At 40.7% G+C, this 18,126-nt stretch overlaps 2 protein-coding genes across 2 annotated transcripts; one reads left to right on the top strand and one right to left on the bottom strand.

Moving 5' to 3' along the window:
* The first annotated feature begins 43 nt into the window (after positions 1-43).
* On the top strand, positions 44-4,581 carry LOC124997265 (transmembrane protein 272-like). The gene is made up of 5 exons (XM_047571247.1): positions 44-124; positions 1,624-1,727; positions 1,809-1,859; positions 1,950-2,156; positions 3,653-4,581. Exons 2-5 carry the CDS (start codon positions 1,664-1,666, stop codon positions 3,850-3,852), a joined length of 522 nt encoding a protein of 173 aa, XP_047427203.1. The 5' UTR covers positions 44-124; positions 1,624-1,663; the 3' UTR covers positions 3,853-4,581.
* A 3,991-nt stretch (positions 4,582-8,572) lies between these two features.
* On the bottom strand, positions 8,573-17,094 carry pcolceb (procollagen C-endopeptidase enhancer b). The gene is made up of 9 exons (XM_047577417.1): positions 16,926-17,094; positions 15,696-15,804; positions 12,598-12,856; positions 12,263-12,387; positions 11,530-11,666; positions 10,605-11,383; positions 10,405-10,485; positions 10,034-10,204; positions 8,573-9,416 (listed from the first exon to the last, which is right to left on the bottom strand). Exons 1-9 carry the CDS (start codon positions 17,015-17,017, stop codon positions 9,286-9,288), a joined length of 1,884 nt encoding a protein of 627 aa, XP_047433373.1. The 5' UTR covers positions 17,018-17,094; the 3' UTR covers positions 8,573-9,285.
* Positions 17,095-18,126: the final 1,032 nt, after the last annotated feature.

The following is an 18,126-nucleotide window of genomic DNA, read 5'->3' on the forward strand; positions in this document are numbered from 1 at the left end:
GAAGCAGGTGACTGCGTAAAAGCGCCTCCTCTTGTGATTCCGTGCGTCCCCAGAGGTGGAGTCTGGTATCGGAACGACAAGGCGCGGCTGTCAGAGAGGCGCAGCAGCAGTGAACAGGACGGAGGTAAGTGTCTGAGATTTTCAAAATATCGGCGTCTGCAGCGAAGATCGACTCAGATCACTGATCGGAGACTTCGTTGAGCGCTGTCTTTCGAGCCTGAGCCCATCGTCGGACAGCGGCTGTAACAGCGGCTGCGTTAATGGGGCGTGCGCAACAACTTTCTCAAACTTCTAAGTATATTAGGGCGAGTCCACGGTTTAACGTTGTCGGTTCTGGTTGGACTTCATTTATCCTGCAGGTTTAAGCACGTTGTGTTTGCGAAAGTGAAGGGGTTGAGGTTTCCTGCGTGAGAGTCGTCGCATTTAAGTCCCATTTAAAATGTGAGAGAAAAAAAAAAAAAAACGCCTCAGGTTCACATGTTTGTTGCTGCCATTCCAGGGAATTCGGGCAAACTGGCTTCATGCGGAGAATACAGTCAAACGTCAAGGCTGTAATTCAGACGAGCCCGGATTCTATTCACTATTGTGTATGCCTTTTACTTAGTGTCTATGAAGTAGCAGAAATGGCATGAAATAACTCCACTGAATACGCTTTCAAAAGTCACATGACATTGTGTCTTACTCCATAGTGGCAAATTACCTAATTACTTACAGGGAAAATCAGCTGACCTTCTGAAATTGTGCTTGACCATGCTTGACAAAGGCTTTTATGTTGTAAAAGCACGTCATTGCGGTTGTTTCAGTTTTTATTTTGCTTCGACAAAAAGGGAAAACCAGAACAAAACCTGTGTTACAGGTTGCTGTTGAAGAAGATTCATGAGGCTTACGGTGTCCAGTGAGAACCAAGTCCTCCATCCAATTTGCAGTATGGGAAATGTAGGATCCAGAGGTTTCTGGAGCTCGGCTCGTACCGGCGACCAGAATTCAGGATTTCTGAAACTCTTCTTCTTAGATTTCCACTGTTCTTGCTTTTGTCCGTCTCTTGTGAGTCTCGCAAGCTTCATGGAAGCGACATGCTATATTTGTGGACTGACCTTTAAAAAGTGTAAGTGTAACATGTTCTACACGTGTTCTACGCATCAAAACATCTGCACACAACGTGCAGAAATGAGCGAACCCAACATACCTAATTAATTGTGAGAATTTGTTCTTTTGCATCAGTGATGATTAGTAATTTTAGGTTTCGGGACTCGTGGTTGCACAAAATTAGCAAATTGAACGTGTTAGTTTGGGTGTATTTATTATTGTTTGGGACATTTACAGATTCAAGGTTTAGCTGTTAATCAATAAAAAAGTTGTTAGGTTGTTGTGGTGACAGTTTGGAGAAGTGTAGAGCCACTATTTAAGGTTTGTTTAGATATATGACTGTAAGGAATTTTTTAAGGTCTGAAAAACGTGTCAAAAAACCCTGAAGATAGAGTTTACTATCAAATAAAACAAAGGAGGCAAATGTTTAGCATTCAAATATTGATTCATTGTTATCGTATGAGAAATTGAATTCTTCTTGTTCTCTTGCTGATAAAAAACACTTTGCACACTTTCTTTGTGCTGTTTTCAAATAAGGTAAACCCGATTATCCTGAGCTTCAGTCACATGTGTGATCATGGCAAACGCTGGCCTTCTTCAGAACATCCGCGAGACTCCTCCACCCTCAGCACCGGCACTAGGTGAGATCTATCCAGCCAGTGGTTTGATGTCGCACATCCTATGAAAAAAGAAAAGAGTTTCTATAATCATATCTCTTGCAGGATGTTCAAAGCTGCTTGTCTGCATCCTGCCGTCTGCTCAGATAGCTCTTGGTGAGTCACAGATAACGCTCGCCTTAATGAATGTTCACGCGTGTTTCCTCCAGGTGGTTTCACTTGTCTGTCTGTGTCTGCGTCCACCAGGGGTGATACATCTACACGACTGTCCTCGGCAGCGCTTAATCCCCATCTACCTGATAGTGGTGGGAGTCTTTAGTCTGGTGCTGACGCTGCTCTCCTGCCTGCCCTGCGCCCAGGAGAAAAAAGATGGCCCGCCCAACCGTCTGAGCACCATCTGCACCATCTGGAACTCGCTGACATCTTTCTTCCTCTTCTGCTGGTTCATTGCTGGTGAGATGATAGAGCACTGGGCGGGCGAATGATGGCAGAGAAAAGGAGACAATTGTGGAAACAAAACCTAGTTTACACCAATCAAGCATAACATTATGACCAAACAGTTCTGAGTCATGAGAGGATGAACATGGTCATTGTTGGTGGGGGGCTTTGGGTCCAGTGGTGGAGAGGAGGGGCATCTGTGGACCAGACTTGTTCCAGAGCATCCCACATATTCAAAAGGTGTTTAAAAAGGCAACTGGACTCGTAGAGTTTTTGAAAACATTTCGCCGCTCATCTGAGTAGCTTCTTCAGTTCTAAGGGACTGGTGGGAAGTTTAGGTTTAAATAGGAAACTGATTGGAAACTTGCTTCACTTGTTTTATGTAAGAACCGGAAACTGGTGCCACTAACTGCCACTGACAGCTGGATGCTTACTGTATCATTAAGGAGTAAACCACTTTACCTAAAGGGGCTGTCTGGTCTAGGTGGGAGCGACATGTCTCCCCAGTAACATCCATATGAATGAACACCAGGTCCAAAGGTTTCCCAGCAGTGTTATTCACGTCTCCTGTCAGTGGTCATAATGTTATGCCTGATGGGTGTATATTAAACCATATCCAGTGGGAAAGACGTATCTGGTGACATCAGTTACATTCTATTCGTTTATTCATTCGCTGCAATAGCTTGAGACGAATAAACTGGCGACCGAGTACGTTGAGGCGGCAACAAAAGTCCAACTTCACTTCATGTGATGTTGCTATCCCGAAAATAACCGACTTCCCAGAGGACATGCTGCCCTCCCTGCACATTGTCCATTATATTTATTGCAGCAGATAGTAACTCTTATAAAACAGGCTCCCATTTGGAGCTTCTCCAAGTTGTTACTTGTCTGACTGCACCCATTAGCTTAAAGAGGAGTTTTGGAGCTGTAATGAGCTGCTTTTCCAGTTCCACGCGTGAATACGGTCCACATGGTACGGGGAAATATGCTGCAGAAGGCTGGCAAAGACGCTTCGGATGACTTTAAGCTCGTCGACATAGACGTTAACCCTGCTGGATTTAAAATACTTTAAATATGGTGTCAAGAACTACTGACACATTCATTTTTTTAAGGCCATCTTCTCACAAGCAACCATCATTTGTATCGCCATCAGAGCTTATTATGAGCTTGTATTATTGTAGCTAAGTTAAGTTATATAACCCATTTCAACTCATTTGTCAGCAAAAATCTGACAACCCACAACCCCATACATCCGTGCAACAGGGAACTAATGAGCTAGCTAGCTCAGCTGTTGTCAAAACATCAGGCCACTTAAAAAAATAAAAAAAGTATGTATGAAGCAATCACCACAAACCTCTTTGGTTTAATTACAAAAATTGTCAAGAAACAGAAACAAGGTAGCAGCCATGTGTGTAATAGAGGAGACCCATTGTACTAGGATTGTAGGGAAGACCATGTCTGTTTATTAAAAGCACGGTCGTAAATGGCTTTTTGTTGTGTGTGTGTTTTAGGTAACGTTTGGATCTATTCTATTTATAAGCCCAACTTCAACAGGAACACAACAGATGTGAACCCGTACTGTGACAAGACGCTGTACCTGTTCGCCTTCTGGACCACCACCTTGGTCTACATAATCCCGTGTGTGTGCCTGTTTATTGGCTGCTGCGTCCTCCTCCTGTGCAGGCGTTCCAACCCGGAAGACCAAGTCTAGAGCCTGTCTGGAAACAAAAAGGGCCGAGGAGCGAGGACGCCACTAATTGGGCTGCACGCGGCACGAGTTGTTTTGGTTGCATTTGTAAAGCAACCACTTTTCTTTCGTGCTTGAACGATGAGAAATATGATTCTAATGATATATATGATACTAAAGATAGTTTTGCAGCCTTGGTAGATACATGCTCTGCTCTTTGCAAACAGGATGCTGTCAATTTTACACTGATTATATATAATGTATGCAAGTGTTTTCTCATTAATGAGCATTTTCTACCTCTTCACAAGCTGCAAAAAGCTGTATTCTGTTTGTTGAACTCTAGCTACCATTCATTTTTACTAGATATATTGTTTACATGCTGAGACACTAATTGGACTCAGTGGACGAAATGTTTTTAATTTAATATTCGTTGACAATCACTGGAAAACAAAGACTCTAATATATTTAGTCCACATCTTCCATGTAATAACTTTCATCAGACACTGGTCTTTTAGACATCATAAAACTATAAAACTGTCTCCACTGTGCAACATTTAATCACTAAACTGCATCAGAATGAGTTTTACTGCTGTAAAATGTGCACAGATCACTTCCTCCGTACCATGATTAATTTTTATAGCAGGACCTTGTCACTGTAACCTCCCAAACTATAGCCTACATTGGTGTGAGATGTTTATACTTGTGCTCTCGTCAGTTTGACTCACTCTGTAAAAAAACGCCTCCCAAACGCTAGTTGGTGCTGTGTCTTTTTTGCCGGTCGGGTTAATTTTTGTTTCTTTTTCCTGCTTCACTGTCGACTATGGCGACTGAAACTTTCGCACACGAGTCGTAGAAATGTTTGAGTCTTTGAGCCTCCTCAGTTAACCTTTGTTCGATGTGGTCCGTCTTTATTGATTCAAAACTTAATGAAATAGATTAGAAATTTGAGATGTGGAAGCAGCCAGAAATAATAGAGCGGAAACACGCCAGTGTCTGCACTGTTGCCGTGGCTACGGCGTAAAATTGACCACCTATTATGCAATTCAGTATTTTATGAAAACCCTACGCACAATGCATTTTTATCAAGATATCTAAATCAGAATATGATATTATCACAATTCTTTGGTCACGAAACTATGTTACCACGATACTTACGCGATGCATCTCAATAACTAGTCAGGATATGATATCAACTAACAGTAGTGTAATAGTATAATACTGCCATGCTATCTAAGTCACTATATGCTATTATCACAATATTACTGCAATACTTAAGTCACAATAAATTATTTTTACTGTTCTTAAGTTACTATACAATTTTATCATAATAGTTACGATACAACACAACAAGGGCAATTTTACACATTTTGTCCTGTGTGATAACACTTTTAATTTATTACCTTTTTTTCAGCTGTAAATTATGTACACAAAGTGCAATGAAGTCAAAATCTTTATCTAATATGTCCCTTAATTTTTATTGTTGCCGAGTGGGATTGTTGAGCACACAGCCCGACCAACATGCACGCCATAAAACATAAACGTCATGTCATGTGCCTGATAAACTTCAGTTTGCATTGCAGTCCAGTCCGGCTTCACTGGATGCAAATGTGTGGGAAATACTGCACTGTTCCTATTATCTACCATGACCCGGACCCACCTACCATTCACCTAGCCTTCTTTCACAGCTCTGACCCAGTAAACTCAGTATGTTAGTCTCTTTTCCTTCAGTCTTTACCACACTGTGTTTTGTGTAGTTGCAGTCCAAAACCAGTTCTTGTTCCCAGCTCTGTTAGAGTGATGTATGTCAGTATAAGCAATGAAAAATCTGATAGAAAATTTAAGTATAAAGCAAAGACAAATATATATATATCTAAAAAGAAAATCAAACTCATACTGCTGTCACAAGATTAAATTTTAATCAGATTAATCACAGGGTTGCTGTGGATTCATTTCGATTAATCTCGATTAAATGTCATGCCATTTTTAATCTATATTAATCGCGTTTCATTTTGCATGAGCAAACAGACTCAAGGAAGAAGGGCACATGAGCACTCAACGTGTTCATTACTCATCTTCAAAAGTTTCAGCAAAACAACTTAAAACAACTTTTTTCTGAGTGTGTGTTTTTTTTAAACATTGTCCACGTTAAGGTGGCCCTGTTCCTTCTCTTTCAGCAGCTGACAAGACAAACTAACTTGTTGACATTGTCAAGACGAAAGCCGATCACTTCTTATTTACGATGTTGACAGTTAACAGTCTCTCGCAGGAACAGTGGTGACAGGAGTGGCCAGATATTTTCAAACCAGCATTGTCAGCTTGTCTTTATCTTGGTTTGCCTCAAGCTGGGTGACGCATTAGCTCAAGTGTTGGCAGAATCCCTGACTAACGTGTGCTTGGTGTTAATGTGATCTTTTAACATGGAAGTGCTTCGGTGAAAAGAAAGGGTTTTTTTGTTTTTTTTGTACTCAAATTTCCCATGGAGAGGGCCAACGTGCTGTCAAGTGTCTTCCATCTTCATTGGTTGGTTCTGCTAGTCGTCTAGCCATCAAATTTTGGTACTTGTCAGTGTCGCTCAAATTCATTAACGTGTCCATTTTCCTGCTTCTAACACATGAACTAGGAATGTGAGGCAATCTGTGTTATTCACTTCACCTGTGAGCCCTCATGTTACGTGTCATGGCCGAACAGTGCGTTATCTCCATATCTGAAAACTTACAAGAAGGCCCACATTTTAAATGCAAGCCGCATGACTCAACTTTTTTGGTATGAAGCGTTTCCTTGCAAGTGAGTTATAAAAAAAGACTTTCTTTGAGCAGATCAACTTGTTGGGCTCTGGGCACACACAGAAAGGACAAAATGTGCATGTATTATGATGATTAAGCACGAGAATCTGTTGACTTCCTATTTGCAGTAGTTACATCACATTCTAAAAGTCAGCTGATGATGCACTCATAATGTGACACATGATCCAGATCCGCTGTGGTCCCCTGAGAGCTGTCAGTTCTACGGCAGGATCTGGAGCCAATAACCTGCTGTTGCTTTACAAACCACTAGATGTCCTACTAATGCCTCTACATGAAGCACCCCTTTACAAGGTAAGGGAGCTGCAATCCTTTGTCTTGAAATCATTTAAGACCGCAAATCATCCTCTAGTAAGCCTATGTCACGGCTTATTGTCAATAAATCAACGCTGACATTGCCAGCAAACCAGAAGCTGGTTTATTTGAGTTATATTTAGAGGCCTGCAGAAAAATTCCAGCAGTTCTCAAGCAAACAGTAAAGATTAGTTTCAGAAAGAAATGAGCCATTGTTCCAGATACAGATTTTCATAAAGGCATCTTTATTTTGAATCAGCCAATTAAAAGGTGCCCTTGGCATCTTTTTGCCACCCAGCTACAAAACAACAGCATCAGGTTTCCTCTGGCGCCACCATGAGGTTGTTATGTTAGGTTTTGTGCTGTGTGACCTTCACTTTGCAGAACAGGAGGAGTCATCTGAAATAATGTGCTTCACCTGGGCAGGTTGGGTCTATGTAATCAGGCTTAGCCATCAAGACACCACGTACAGGCAACAGATGGCTTTGAATATCAATTCAATTCTATTTGATTAATATTATAAATAGGATTTAAAAAAAAAATAATTTATTGAAAAGTCATCAAGTGCAATCATCTGCTCAAAAATGTCGTCCTCCTCAGTTGTCTTTTTACAGCTAGATGGTGAATAAGCATTTAACTCAAAGCTCTGCGGTGCTGGAATATCACCACAAAGACATAAGTTTCCCATGTCATTCATTTATTATTTATTTATGGACTACGGCTGAAACGATAATGTTTAAAGTTATGAATATTTCCTAATTTTTTGGATTTGGATCGGTATCACGGTGGACATATCAGTATGTCCACCGATAGCCCTCACTGTCTTCCATCCGACAACTTCCACCCCTCACCTACATGTGCACCTGACCCTAATTAATAATAAATGAGCCTCTTTCCCTTCACCTTGTGTTTAATTTTCTTTAACCAACCACTTTGAAAATCAGCGAAATCAGTTTTTAAATTGACTTAGAAATGTCAGGGTGACTGACCCGGTGTTGAATTATACTTTTACCCATGATTACCTGTTATTAGCCTGTGCCAATCCCGTCCATCAGACTTTTTGACCAGAAATCTGTGTGTAGCTCAACTAGTAAAATACCATAAATCCAAACTAACACATTAGCTCAACTAGTAAAATACCATAAATCCAAACTAACACATTTTATAGAAACAACAATCTATAACTATCAAATCCAAATGATTCAATTATAAATTTTGGAAAATATTAATCAATGTGTGTTTGATGTATATATATTATTAAAATCATTACTGGCTCAGTGCTGCAGCTTTGTGCAGCAGGAACAGAAATGCGTAGCACTTGAGACTCACAGCTCTGCTGCCATTTTCAGCCAGTGATCTCAGTGAAACTGCAAAAACAAAGAGGCCAAGTAAACCAGGGAATAAAACGTAGCATTTACACATGTAGCAGTGCAACAAAAATATATAGGACGGGGTGGCCAGTTATTGTTATTGTATGTTTGTGCATGCACAAAAATGTGCATATTTCATATAAAGTTTGCATTGTTTTGCATTTTCACTATGAGAAAAGGTAAAGGTGCCTCATCTGTCTCATGCAAACTGAATTACAGTATATATAATAACATGTGGTGTATGTATTGCAATTCAGAAATACTCCATTTGTAATTAAGTCTTGTTGTGTGTAACTGTTACATTTTATTTATTTATTTTAAAAAAAGAGTGTCCCCAATGGAGACTCCAGTTGAGGCAGATCTGTCCACAGCGGATTATTCTTCAACAATCTTTTTTTTTTCAGTCAGTCCTCTGCTTTTATCCCAACAAGAAAGAAATAATCAGATCAACTATTTACATGATTATTAGGTACTAACAAATTCCATTTGCAAAGATTATAAAATGTTTACACCACTGCTGAAATAAAGTCAGTATCTTCTTAATGATGTATAGTACTAATGTTCACGAAAACACAAATGACTCACAGAAACATCTATGAGTCACTTTGGAAGTGAAGAATGAATTCCTCTTGTTTTCATTGTTTTAAGTTGTAAAAAGCAAAGAATTGTTAATATTGATGCCTGTGCAACATGTAAATGGCAGCAAATGCTTGTTGGTATTGCATTTTTGCCCTTTTTACCCGGTTTTAGATACTAGATAGAAGATACTAATATATACCCCAACAAACCTGTTTATTATGCATCTTATAACACAGAAATATTATTTAATAATATAATTTACATACAAAACAAAAAAATGGAATAGTTAATGTTGCGTTTCTGCTTTTCGCAACCATACCATAATATGTAAAACAAAATGTGCTTGATATTGTTTGAGGTTTTTACCCTTTATGTAAAGGTAATTATTGTGATTGGAGGATTAGGTTCATATATCAGCATGATTTGCGAGCAAGGGTGGCCAGTGTTTTGCTGTGAACGGGCTGGTAGAGGAGAGTGAAGCTGGAGGGGCTCAGGTGGCCGTTGCCCTGTGCGTCGACTTTTCCCATCAGCACGTAGTTCCGGCCTGGACAGACGGAGAAAAAAAGTACACCAGAATACATCAAATATAAGGTCATTTTCATTTGTTGGATAATTTGAAAAGCCAAGTATCATCTGAAAATCCAGATACCGTCTTTTATTTTTGGACCATTTAAGTAATATTTATCTACTATGATTACAAAAAAAAATAAATAAAAAATGACAAAGGAACTATAACTTGCATAACAATATGTTCAGTTAATAGATTTGTAGTCAGACGCTTTGCTCTTGTGTTTTCTTACCCACCGTTCTGCTGGGATACATTAGTTAAATATAGACTCACATCATCTGCATACACAGACACTTTGTCAGACACACAAGTCAGACACACAAATTGAATATAAAAGGCCAAAAGATCCTTATAGAGTTTTGTTTCCATTATGCTCTTGTGCACATTTACAAGAGTTCATGAGTTAAACCCTATGAATACTGTAAAACAGATTCAGCTTCTTTACTTTTATGAACTATTTTTTTTGAACCAGACTTGCAACAGTACATTCTGTAAATGTTAAATAGGCAGTCGAAGGACCTGGCCTCAGTGAAATACATATTCATGATCTGACAAAGGTTCTGACAAAGCTTTCACTGACAACTGCATCGTACCTTTGATTAAGCCGGGACATCTCTTGCAGGTGGAGCTCAGAGTGACTGACATTGCTGGTCCGGATCTGGTGATGTTGAGGCTGCCTGTCTTATAGGCCTTTATTAAAGACACCTCGACTGTTGCTGAGCCTCCTGGACCAGCTGTGAGGAATGTAACTTTACCTGTAATCACTGAAAGAGAGACCAAAGTGTAAGAGGGAAAAATCTGACACGTTTGGGCACTTGGGCGACTTGCGTAACAAGATGTAAATAACTTGTTCAAAGACAAGAAAAGCACATTTCAGAGAAACAAATTTTGGTGAAGCAAGTGGCATTTTGTAAAGCTCAAGGTGTGAAAATAGATGAGCAGTTTTGCCCTTGTTGTGACTCACCAAAGTCATGAGGGCAGAAGTTGGATTGGAGAGTTCCTGTCCTCTTGCAGGGTTGTGTACATAGCGGGTTAAATGGCAAAGCTACAGGAAACACAAGCAAATGATAAGCACCCAAACTTGCCTCCTAATACAGGTATAAAGGAATACATACAGGAAGACAAAGAGGAAACTGTACTTTAACATATTTTACTTCCACTTACGTTTCTTGCTCACCGCAGGCTTCTTCGTCACTGTTTTGATTACTCCTGGTTTTGGTGATGGTTTAGGCTTCGTTGTTGGTTTGGTTGTTGGTTTGGTTGTTGGTTTGATTGTTGGTTTAATTCCACTCTTAGGAGTCGGCTTTACTGGCTTGACTCTAGGTTTCATTGTAGGCTTCACCACAGTTTTACGTGTGGGTTTAGTCCTGACGCTCGGCTTGAGGGTTGGCTTAATGACCTTAGTTTTGATTGTAGGTCTGGTTCCAGGTTTCGGTGTGGGCCTTTTCACAGGTCGCTTAGGTGTGGGTCTAGGTGGTCTGGGTTTAGGTGTGGGTCTGACTGAAGGCCTGCCTGTGGGTTTGCGCAGTGGAGGTTTCTTTACCAGTGGTGGTCTTTTGACAGGTCTTTGGGTGGGTTTAGGCTTGAGGGTAGGTCTAGGTTTGGGAGTTGGTTTGACAGCTAGTTTGGGAGTTGGTTTGACAGCTAGTTTGGGAGTTGGTTTGACGGCTGGTTTGAGAGTTGGTTTGACGGCTGGTTTGGGAGTTGGTTTAAGAGTCGGTTTTGGAGTTGGTTTTGGGGTTGCTCTGGTGGGTTTGCTTGGTCTCGCTGTTGGTTTTTGTGGTATGGAGGTGGTTTGAGGACCGTAGATGAAGTCACCTCCGGCGGTGGGTCTGCGGGATCCTCGGGGCACGCTGGAGTAGTGCGCCATGAATCCATCGGACGTCACGCTGAGATCTGACACGAACTGGACAAGGAGCTCGTTCCCATTCGTCACTATAATGCTGTGATGAAATTAGAGAAAAAAGAGTAGACAGGAAAGAGAACTGCAACGTGGAAACAAGGCTGTGAGAATGAAGGGAAACTTCAAAAAACTCAGTTGTAAAACATATCTGAGTTAGGCAACTTTATTTCTTAATAATAATCTCACCCTGGGGGTCTATCCCCGCAAAATTTCCCAATCCTCCTTGAGTCGTCAGTCTCTCCTCCGTTAAACAACGCCACATAATCATAACGACAGTAGCTGTCAGCTTCCAAATCCAGCTTCACAAACTTCACCTCAATCACCTGAAAAACACAACACAAACTATTTTATTTATTTTATGACAGGGAATGAAGCTTGTGCGGGTTTGTTCCTCGCTAATTTTCGTGAACCGAGTACAGTGCAGTCATGTGGAGGCAGTGGTGGAGTTCAGCAATACAGAAGGGCATTTACTCCCTCTCTTGGTCTTGCTTCCTTCCGTCTTTCCTTAAGTTGAATCTCTTGGCACACATGAGCACGCCTGCAGCCACTCAATGAAGTCTTTCACTCGAAATTCGTCACAAGGCCACCGCTACACGCTCAGACACACACACTATATTAAGGACATGAGGTAAAATATTTACCTATGATGGGCCTGTTCACTGTAACTACCATTCCTTTCTCTTTCCAGCACAAGATATTTAACACACTCAGTTTCAAATTTAGCTCAGCTTCAATTCAAATTCTGAACTGCACTTTGCTCCATGATACGGTTAATGGTTCATGTTTTTTTAAGGATTGCTTCAGTCATTTTGAAATATAAACACGTCTACTAATATCAACATTCTGGTGTGACCTTCTGAATTTGAGGGGGGATGTTTTAGCTGTGAGAGTAGTATGAAGTAAAGTATGATCAGCTTACATTGCTTGGTTCTACGGAGATGTGCCAGGAGCAGCTGATACCTGCTGGGTAATTAGAGTTGGGCCAGTTGGGCGTCTTGACGGACCCCTGGGATTTGGTCAGCCGTCCTCCACAGAACTGGTTCTCTGCAAAAGAGAGAACAAAATCAGAAAGACAAACCATTTACAGCTAAATAGTTCAATAGCTAAGCTCAGATGATTGTTTCTCAACTATAAGCTGACAGGTTTTTAGCTTGATAGATGTGATTTTGGAAAAAAAATAAAAATAAAAAATTAGTTGCCTCCCAGCTGGTATAGCCCTTGTTATGAAAAAGCAATCAGAAAATAAAACCTCACCTTCCATGTGTGGCTTTCCTGCATTGAAGGAAGCCAGAAAGCCTCTTCCTCCGGTGCTTTCATCCGACACCATCTCCAGCATCATGGTGTTGGAGGTGGAGATGAGGGCGCCAGGCCTGAACGTCCCACAGAAACGGCCCAGCTTCTGCACCAAGCGGGTGTGACCATTGTAGACGTCCAGGTAGTCATAGCGACAAGTGGGGTCTGGCTCCATGTCGAAGAGGCGGAAAGAGAGCATGACCACATGACCCTCTGGGACCTGGTGGGGACAAGTTAAAGGAGCACAATTTCTTCACTATCACCTACAAACAGGAACCACCCAAAAAATAATTTTGTTCTGTTGTGTTGTTGCAACAAACACTTCTAATGTTGTATTTACACTACAAAAGCAACTATGTAATCAGCATTGGCTGTGACACTGTTGTGCATCCCGTCAGCTAGTTATAGCTCCGTCTTCCCTTGAAAGTTCTCATTGTTCTCTCGCCTCTAGCATAAACATAGGATTAGGGTTATGGTTGAATAGATGGTCAAGTATTTGCCAGTCGCACCAAAACGTTTTTGTTTTGTCCAAAACTAGTTCAAATCCAAAGATTGTGGTACAGAACTTTTGTCTTAACACAGGACATAGAAGTCTTTCTGACATGCAGTATACTTAGTCTACAGTCCCTAGGTCCTTTATCTTCTTTAACCACTATCTAACTAGGAAATGTCACAACAATACAAATCTATGTTTGTCCTCACAGAGGAATGCTTTGCTCTTTAGACAGTTTTTTTTTTTTTTGGATACTTCCTTCACTTCCTTCAGTCTGAAACCATAGAACCCAGGTTACATGCATAACACTTGTTTCTCCTTCACAGGCAATTCAATCATAAGATCTGCAGTTGTTCAATCGGTCATTGCCAATTCAACGAATTGCTTTGTTGCATCGGTGCAATAAAACCTCTTTGGGAAACTCTTTGGTAATACTTGATGTTCACAGAAATGTAAAAATCCTGCATTATGATATAAATTATTTTAAAAAGGCACCAAATATGTGAGCCAGAATTTGAGAGTGATGTGAATAAAATGATGCGCATGAGTTCATCAGTACAACAGAATTACTAATTTGATTGGACAATAAAGAGTCTGTCTTGGTTTAGAAAGTTACATGTTATCATAATTATTCAAAGCATTTTAACTTATTATAGTAAGAAAACACAGGTGTTACTCAATCCACAGATATGTCAGTAAACCAGTACAGATGGTATCTACAGCATGAAGCAGGTTTCTTATTATTTAAAATTGCACTTTTTATCAACCTTTATCAATGTTTCTTTTTAACAATGTATTTATTTATTTTGTTTGTATGCGTATTAAGTCAAACACCTCACTTCAATATTTCTGTTCATATGTTCATTTATACACAGGGCTACAAAGATAACAGAGCACAGTCAGTCATTTTATTGTATTGTTAACATTGGTTTTAAGTGTGAAGCTGCAGCAGCTCATATAGGTAATTAGTGACAGTGAATACTGGTGTGCATCATTAGATGTCAGCTAGTGGACGCTGTCAAACTATGGAAAGAAAAGGTAAAACTCACCTGCAGAAAATACATTTGGGTGAATGTATGTGAGGCCATAGATAAAAGAAAATGCAATTATCAGCATTGCTAAAGGAATTGTAAGTTTTATTTTGGTAGTTAAGTGTACTTTGTACTGTGTGGTAGTTTTGTGGCAATCTTGATCACTCTGTAGTTACCTGAAGAGATGGTACGTTCCAGTTGGCTGAGAGGTTATAAAGCTGGATTATAGTAGTAAGGTTGTCAGGCCTCTCTATTGCTGCTTTTCTTTGTGTTCTGTTGTCTTTGGTTAATTTCTTTTTTATTTAAATATAATTTTCTTTAGTTTCAGAGTATTTGCTTTAAAATAAACAGAAGTGATGCGCCACTGTTAAGCTTAAATTTGTTGACAAGAGCTGCTCACATCAGATATACATGGGATACAGTCAAAACGTATTAACATTAAATGTTTCTGATGCCTTCTTTGTTTGCTTTGAAACCCTGAAAAATAAAAAATACATTCAGTCCTTAAAACTTGTACTAGCTATAAAATGGGGAGGAAAAAGATGTATTAAAGCAACACTCAAGCAAATGAAACTTCCATAAAGGAGGTTTGTGATGAATACGCATTTAAGCTAATCACACTATGTCTTCTGTAGCTACAGACTTACTTGGTTTGGTATGACCATTGGTGAATGGTTGCTAATGCTTGCAGACATATGACATTGAAAATTTGCTGAGTACATTTTCATTTTTACTTTTGCTTGTAATAACCACTCGTCACAATGGCAACGCTCTTTAGGAAACAACAAAATAACACATGAAAAAGTCTCATGAGACCCTCCGTCCTCATCTGGGGACAATGATTTTAGGTGTGTGGCAGCTTATTCTGCTTCTTTGAAGTTTTTTATCCTCATAACTAGATACTAGTCTGTGTGAAAACAGGATAGCGGGCATTTTCTACAGGTGATCACATAACAAAAGTGAATGTGGTACAAAACATCATCAGATTTTACAGTTGAAACCCGTTTGTTTATTTATTTTTACTAACCTTGTTTAATATGACCTGCAAATTCTACCAATAGTAGCAAGCTATAACTTGGATTGAGGACATTGGGACTTCATTATTTGCTAGTCTGCTTTTGCGCAATAATGTTCTCACATGAAAATTAGTTTTACATTTTGTTTCGTATTGGTGTCTTAATAATAATATTGAGTGAAATAATACCAGTGTCCCCATATGAGGACATAACCTTTTCCAAAAGCTACTTCCTGTTCAAAGTGGTGCTTGGTTTTTATCGTTCTTAATTCCTGCGAATCCCAAACAAAGACAAATGGTGAAATTAAAAATGCATACCAAATGAAAGCTCATGCCTCAGGATGTTAAAGGAGAAGTAAGACAACAACCACATACTGTTTGTTCACATCTACACTGTCATTTAAAAACTGTGTTGGTCGCCATGTGGGGAGCAGGGCAAGAAAGTCTAGTTTTGATGATACCAGCAGAGATATTTTAGCACTCCCAAAGTGAAAGATCTCAACTGACTGATATAACTTACAGTGATGTACCAGGTACATTTACTGTTGTGTTTGTAGTACGTAGGGAAACCTTCGCTGGCAACAATGCCTGAGTCCGTGACCAAGTGGCCTCCACAGAGGAAGATGGGCCTGAAACAGAAAAAGAGGCAAAGTCTGTAGTTATGTGCTGCATTTCTTAGAAAATACAGCCTGCCAATGCAACTATACTGAAGAGTATTGAGGCAAAATCCTGTGTGCGTACACACGTTTACATACACGCAAAAAAACCACAGCGGCACAGTCTGCCTCTGTTCTCCGGGGCCGGGGAGGCTCCCAGTGAAGCCTGCTGCTGTGCTGCTGAGCCAGGGAGGCCGCCGATATACAGTATGTGCGCTGTGAGCGCTCTCCACACCTCGGCCGCACCACAAGAAAGTTGTCACTCTTTACTTTAGCTCGCACATGGTGCCACACGCCCACTCCTTCACTCTCAGATAAACACACTTCAAAGCGGCTCGGTTAATTGGTAGACTGGCTAATTCAGACGTGTGCCGCTCCGACATCTGGTTCTCAGTTTGAAATCGGTGGCTGGTTTTCACATTTAAACGCGACACCATGGAGAGAAATTCATCATGTCTTCTGCCATCGCCTGCCCATTATAGGCTTTTGTTTTTGTGCGTTTCTTGCATTGTGTGCTTACTGCGGCGCTGCAGGGCCACATTTGGTCAAAACATCCCATCAGTGGCGTCCCTCCCTTCTGACCCTCAGTGGCCCCACCACAGGCATTTGTTTGTCTCTTGCATTCAATTTACACTTGTGTGTGTGTGTGTGTGTGTGTGTGTGTGTGTGTGTGTGTGTGTGTGTGTGTGTGGAAATCCTTACGTACAAAGTTTCTGTGTGGACTTCAAAAAAAAAATATGTCAGCTTCTCAGCTCCAAAGCATTTTTTGGACAAAAACACAAGGATGAGCTACCGTGCATTTGCCCAGTTTAATCACTGCATCAATTACCGCATGCTGCCATTTAGTGTCTGCCTGCGTGTCTCTGTGTTTATGGGATGCCAACCACATCTTCCTGACATCGCAACCCTCTATTTCAACCTTCAGTAATCCCAGTACTGCAACCAGGAAAGGGAACACACACACACACACAGTAGTTAATCCACACTGATGTGGGCATGAAAATGACTCGCCACATGTGCACAAGGAAAACGATTTTTGAGAAGGGGCACAGACAGACCGTCCATGTCAAGTAACCCCCCCACACACACCTTACCTTGTGTCGGTGCTGTTGGTCTGACTCTGAGCATCCGTCCATCCCAGTGTCAAAAGGACCAGAAGGCGCACAGTCCACACCCTGTCCTCCATCCTGCTGTCCTCCCAGATCAGGAAAGGCAGGGAGAAGAAGAAGAAGAAGAAGTGAGAGTAAGGAGGGAGAAACGATGCAGAGGCGTGGAGAGATGCAAAGTTTGAAAAGGGGAGGGCAGAGAGGACGAGGAGGGGAGTGATGGTGAAGGTGGTGTGTGTTAAAGGCTAAATGAGAGGTACATATGTTGGTCCTTGTGCTGAAAGCCGAAGTAACACATTTGGTAAAGTCAAATATTAAAAAGCTGCTAAAATCAAAGGTAGAAGAAGTTTATTTTTTGTCATTTCCACCTGGCTACATACTAGGGAGTCACAGTTTTGAAGCGACGTAATCGAATACGTCACAGAGTTGGTTGGATCCCTCGGAAAAGTTAATGGAAATGGACGGATGAAATCGAAAGATATCGTATAAATCCGGTTGGATATGCCTTTGAACCGATACAACGTGGAAACTGAGCAGTAGTGTCGCTAAGAGTGGAAGAAATGGTGAAACCGGGAAAAGTGTGTTGGCAACGCTACGTAGTGTCAGTGTGGTGATTCTTCACCCGTGCCGCTGTTTCAGAGTCCATCATTTCCCTGTGAAAAGAGTGAAGTAGAAGAAAGGAAAGGTGAATGGATGGAAGGCAGAGGCGTATTTGACACAGGTGAAAAGGGGAAAACGAGTTTAATTACGTTGACTCTGGGCCAGATATAATGTACGTACGGTTCGGAGCACAGTGAATCTATACAGCGTGGTTGTTATGTGCCACCCCTCTGTGTTGCTGATTAACAGGTAATGGAATATGTGGAAAATGGATGTTTCGACACGTGTGTGAGAGACAGAGCGCCTGTGTTTCATGTGTGTACAGTGACCACTTCACTGCACAGCCAGCGCACATTCGTCAGCTGTATTAGTGGCATCTGTGTTTAGTTGAGAATAACTGGGTTTAAACGCCCAGAGGATGAAACTTAACAGCTCTCATAATCTTGAGTTTAATGTAACCAACAGGTTCACATTTTTGTGAGGAAATTTTTTGTTTTTTGAACTGAAAGAAGAGAAAATAAATAAGTGAATATGCACAGTGATGAATTTACCGAATATAACCGGGTCAGAAATGTTTTTATGCTCAGAT

This window comes from Mugil cephalus, chromosome 1 (assembly GCF_022458985.1).
Source record: "Mugil cephalus isolate CIBA_MC_2020 chromosome 1, CIBA_Mcephalus_1.1, whole genome shotgun sequence".
NCBI lineage: Eukaryota > Metazoa > Chordata > Actinopteri > Mugiliformes > Mugilidae > Mugil > Mugil cephalus.

Bases quoted from the DNA above. Each gene is read 5' to 3' on its own strand.
- LOC124997265 (XM_047571247.1), top strand. From the start codon at position 1,664: ATGGCAAACGCTGGCCTTCTTCAGAACATCCGCGAGACTCCTCCACCC. The intron at 1,728-1,808 runs GTGAGATCTATC...TATCTCTTGCAG, and splicing joins ACCCTCAGCACCGGCACTAG to GATGTTCAAAGCTGCTTGTC. The intron at 1,860-1,949 runs GTGAGTCACAGA...TGCGTCCACCAG, and splicing joins GTCTGCTCAGATAGCTCTTG to GGGTGATACATCTACACGAC.
- pcolceb (XM_047577417.1), bottom strand. From the start codon at position 17,017: ATGGAGGACAGGGTGTGGACTGTGCGCCTTCTGGTCCTTTTGACACTG. The intron at 11,384-11,529 runs GTGAGATTATTA...ATTTCATCACAG, and splicing joins TGCGGGGATAGACCCCCAGG to CATTATAGTGACGAATGGGA. The intron at 10,205-10,404 runs GTGAGTCACAAC...TCTCTCTTTCAG, and splicing joins CTTCTGCCCTCATGACTTTG to TGATTACAGGTAAAGTTACA.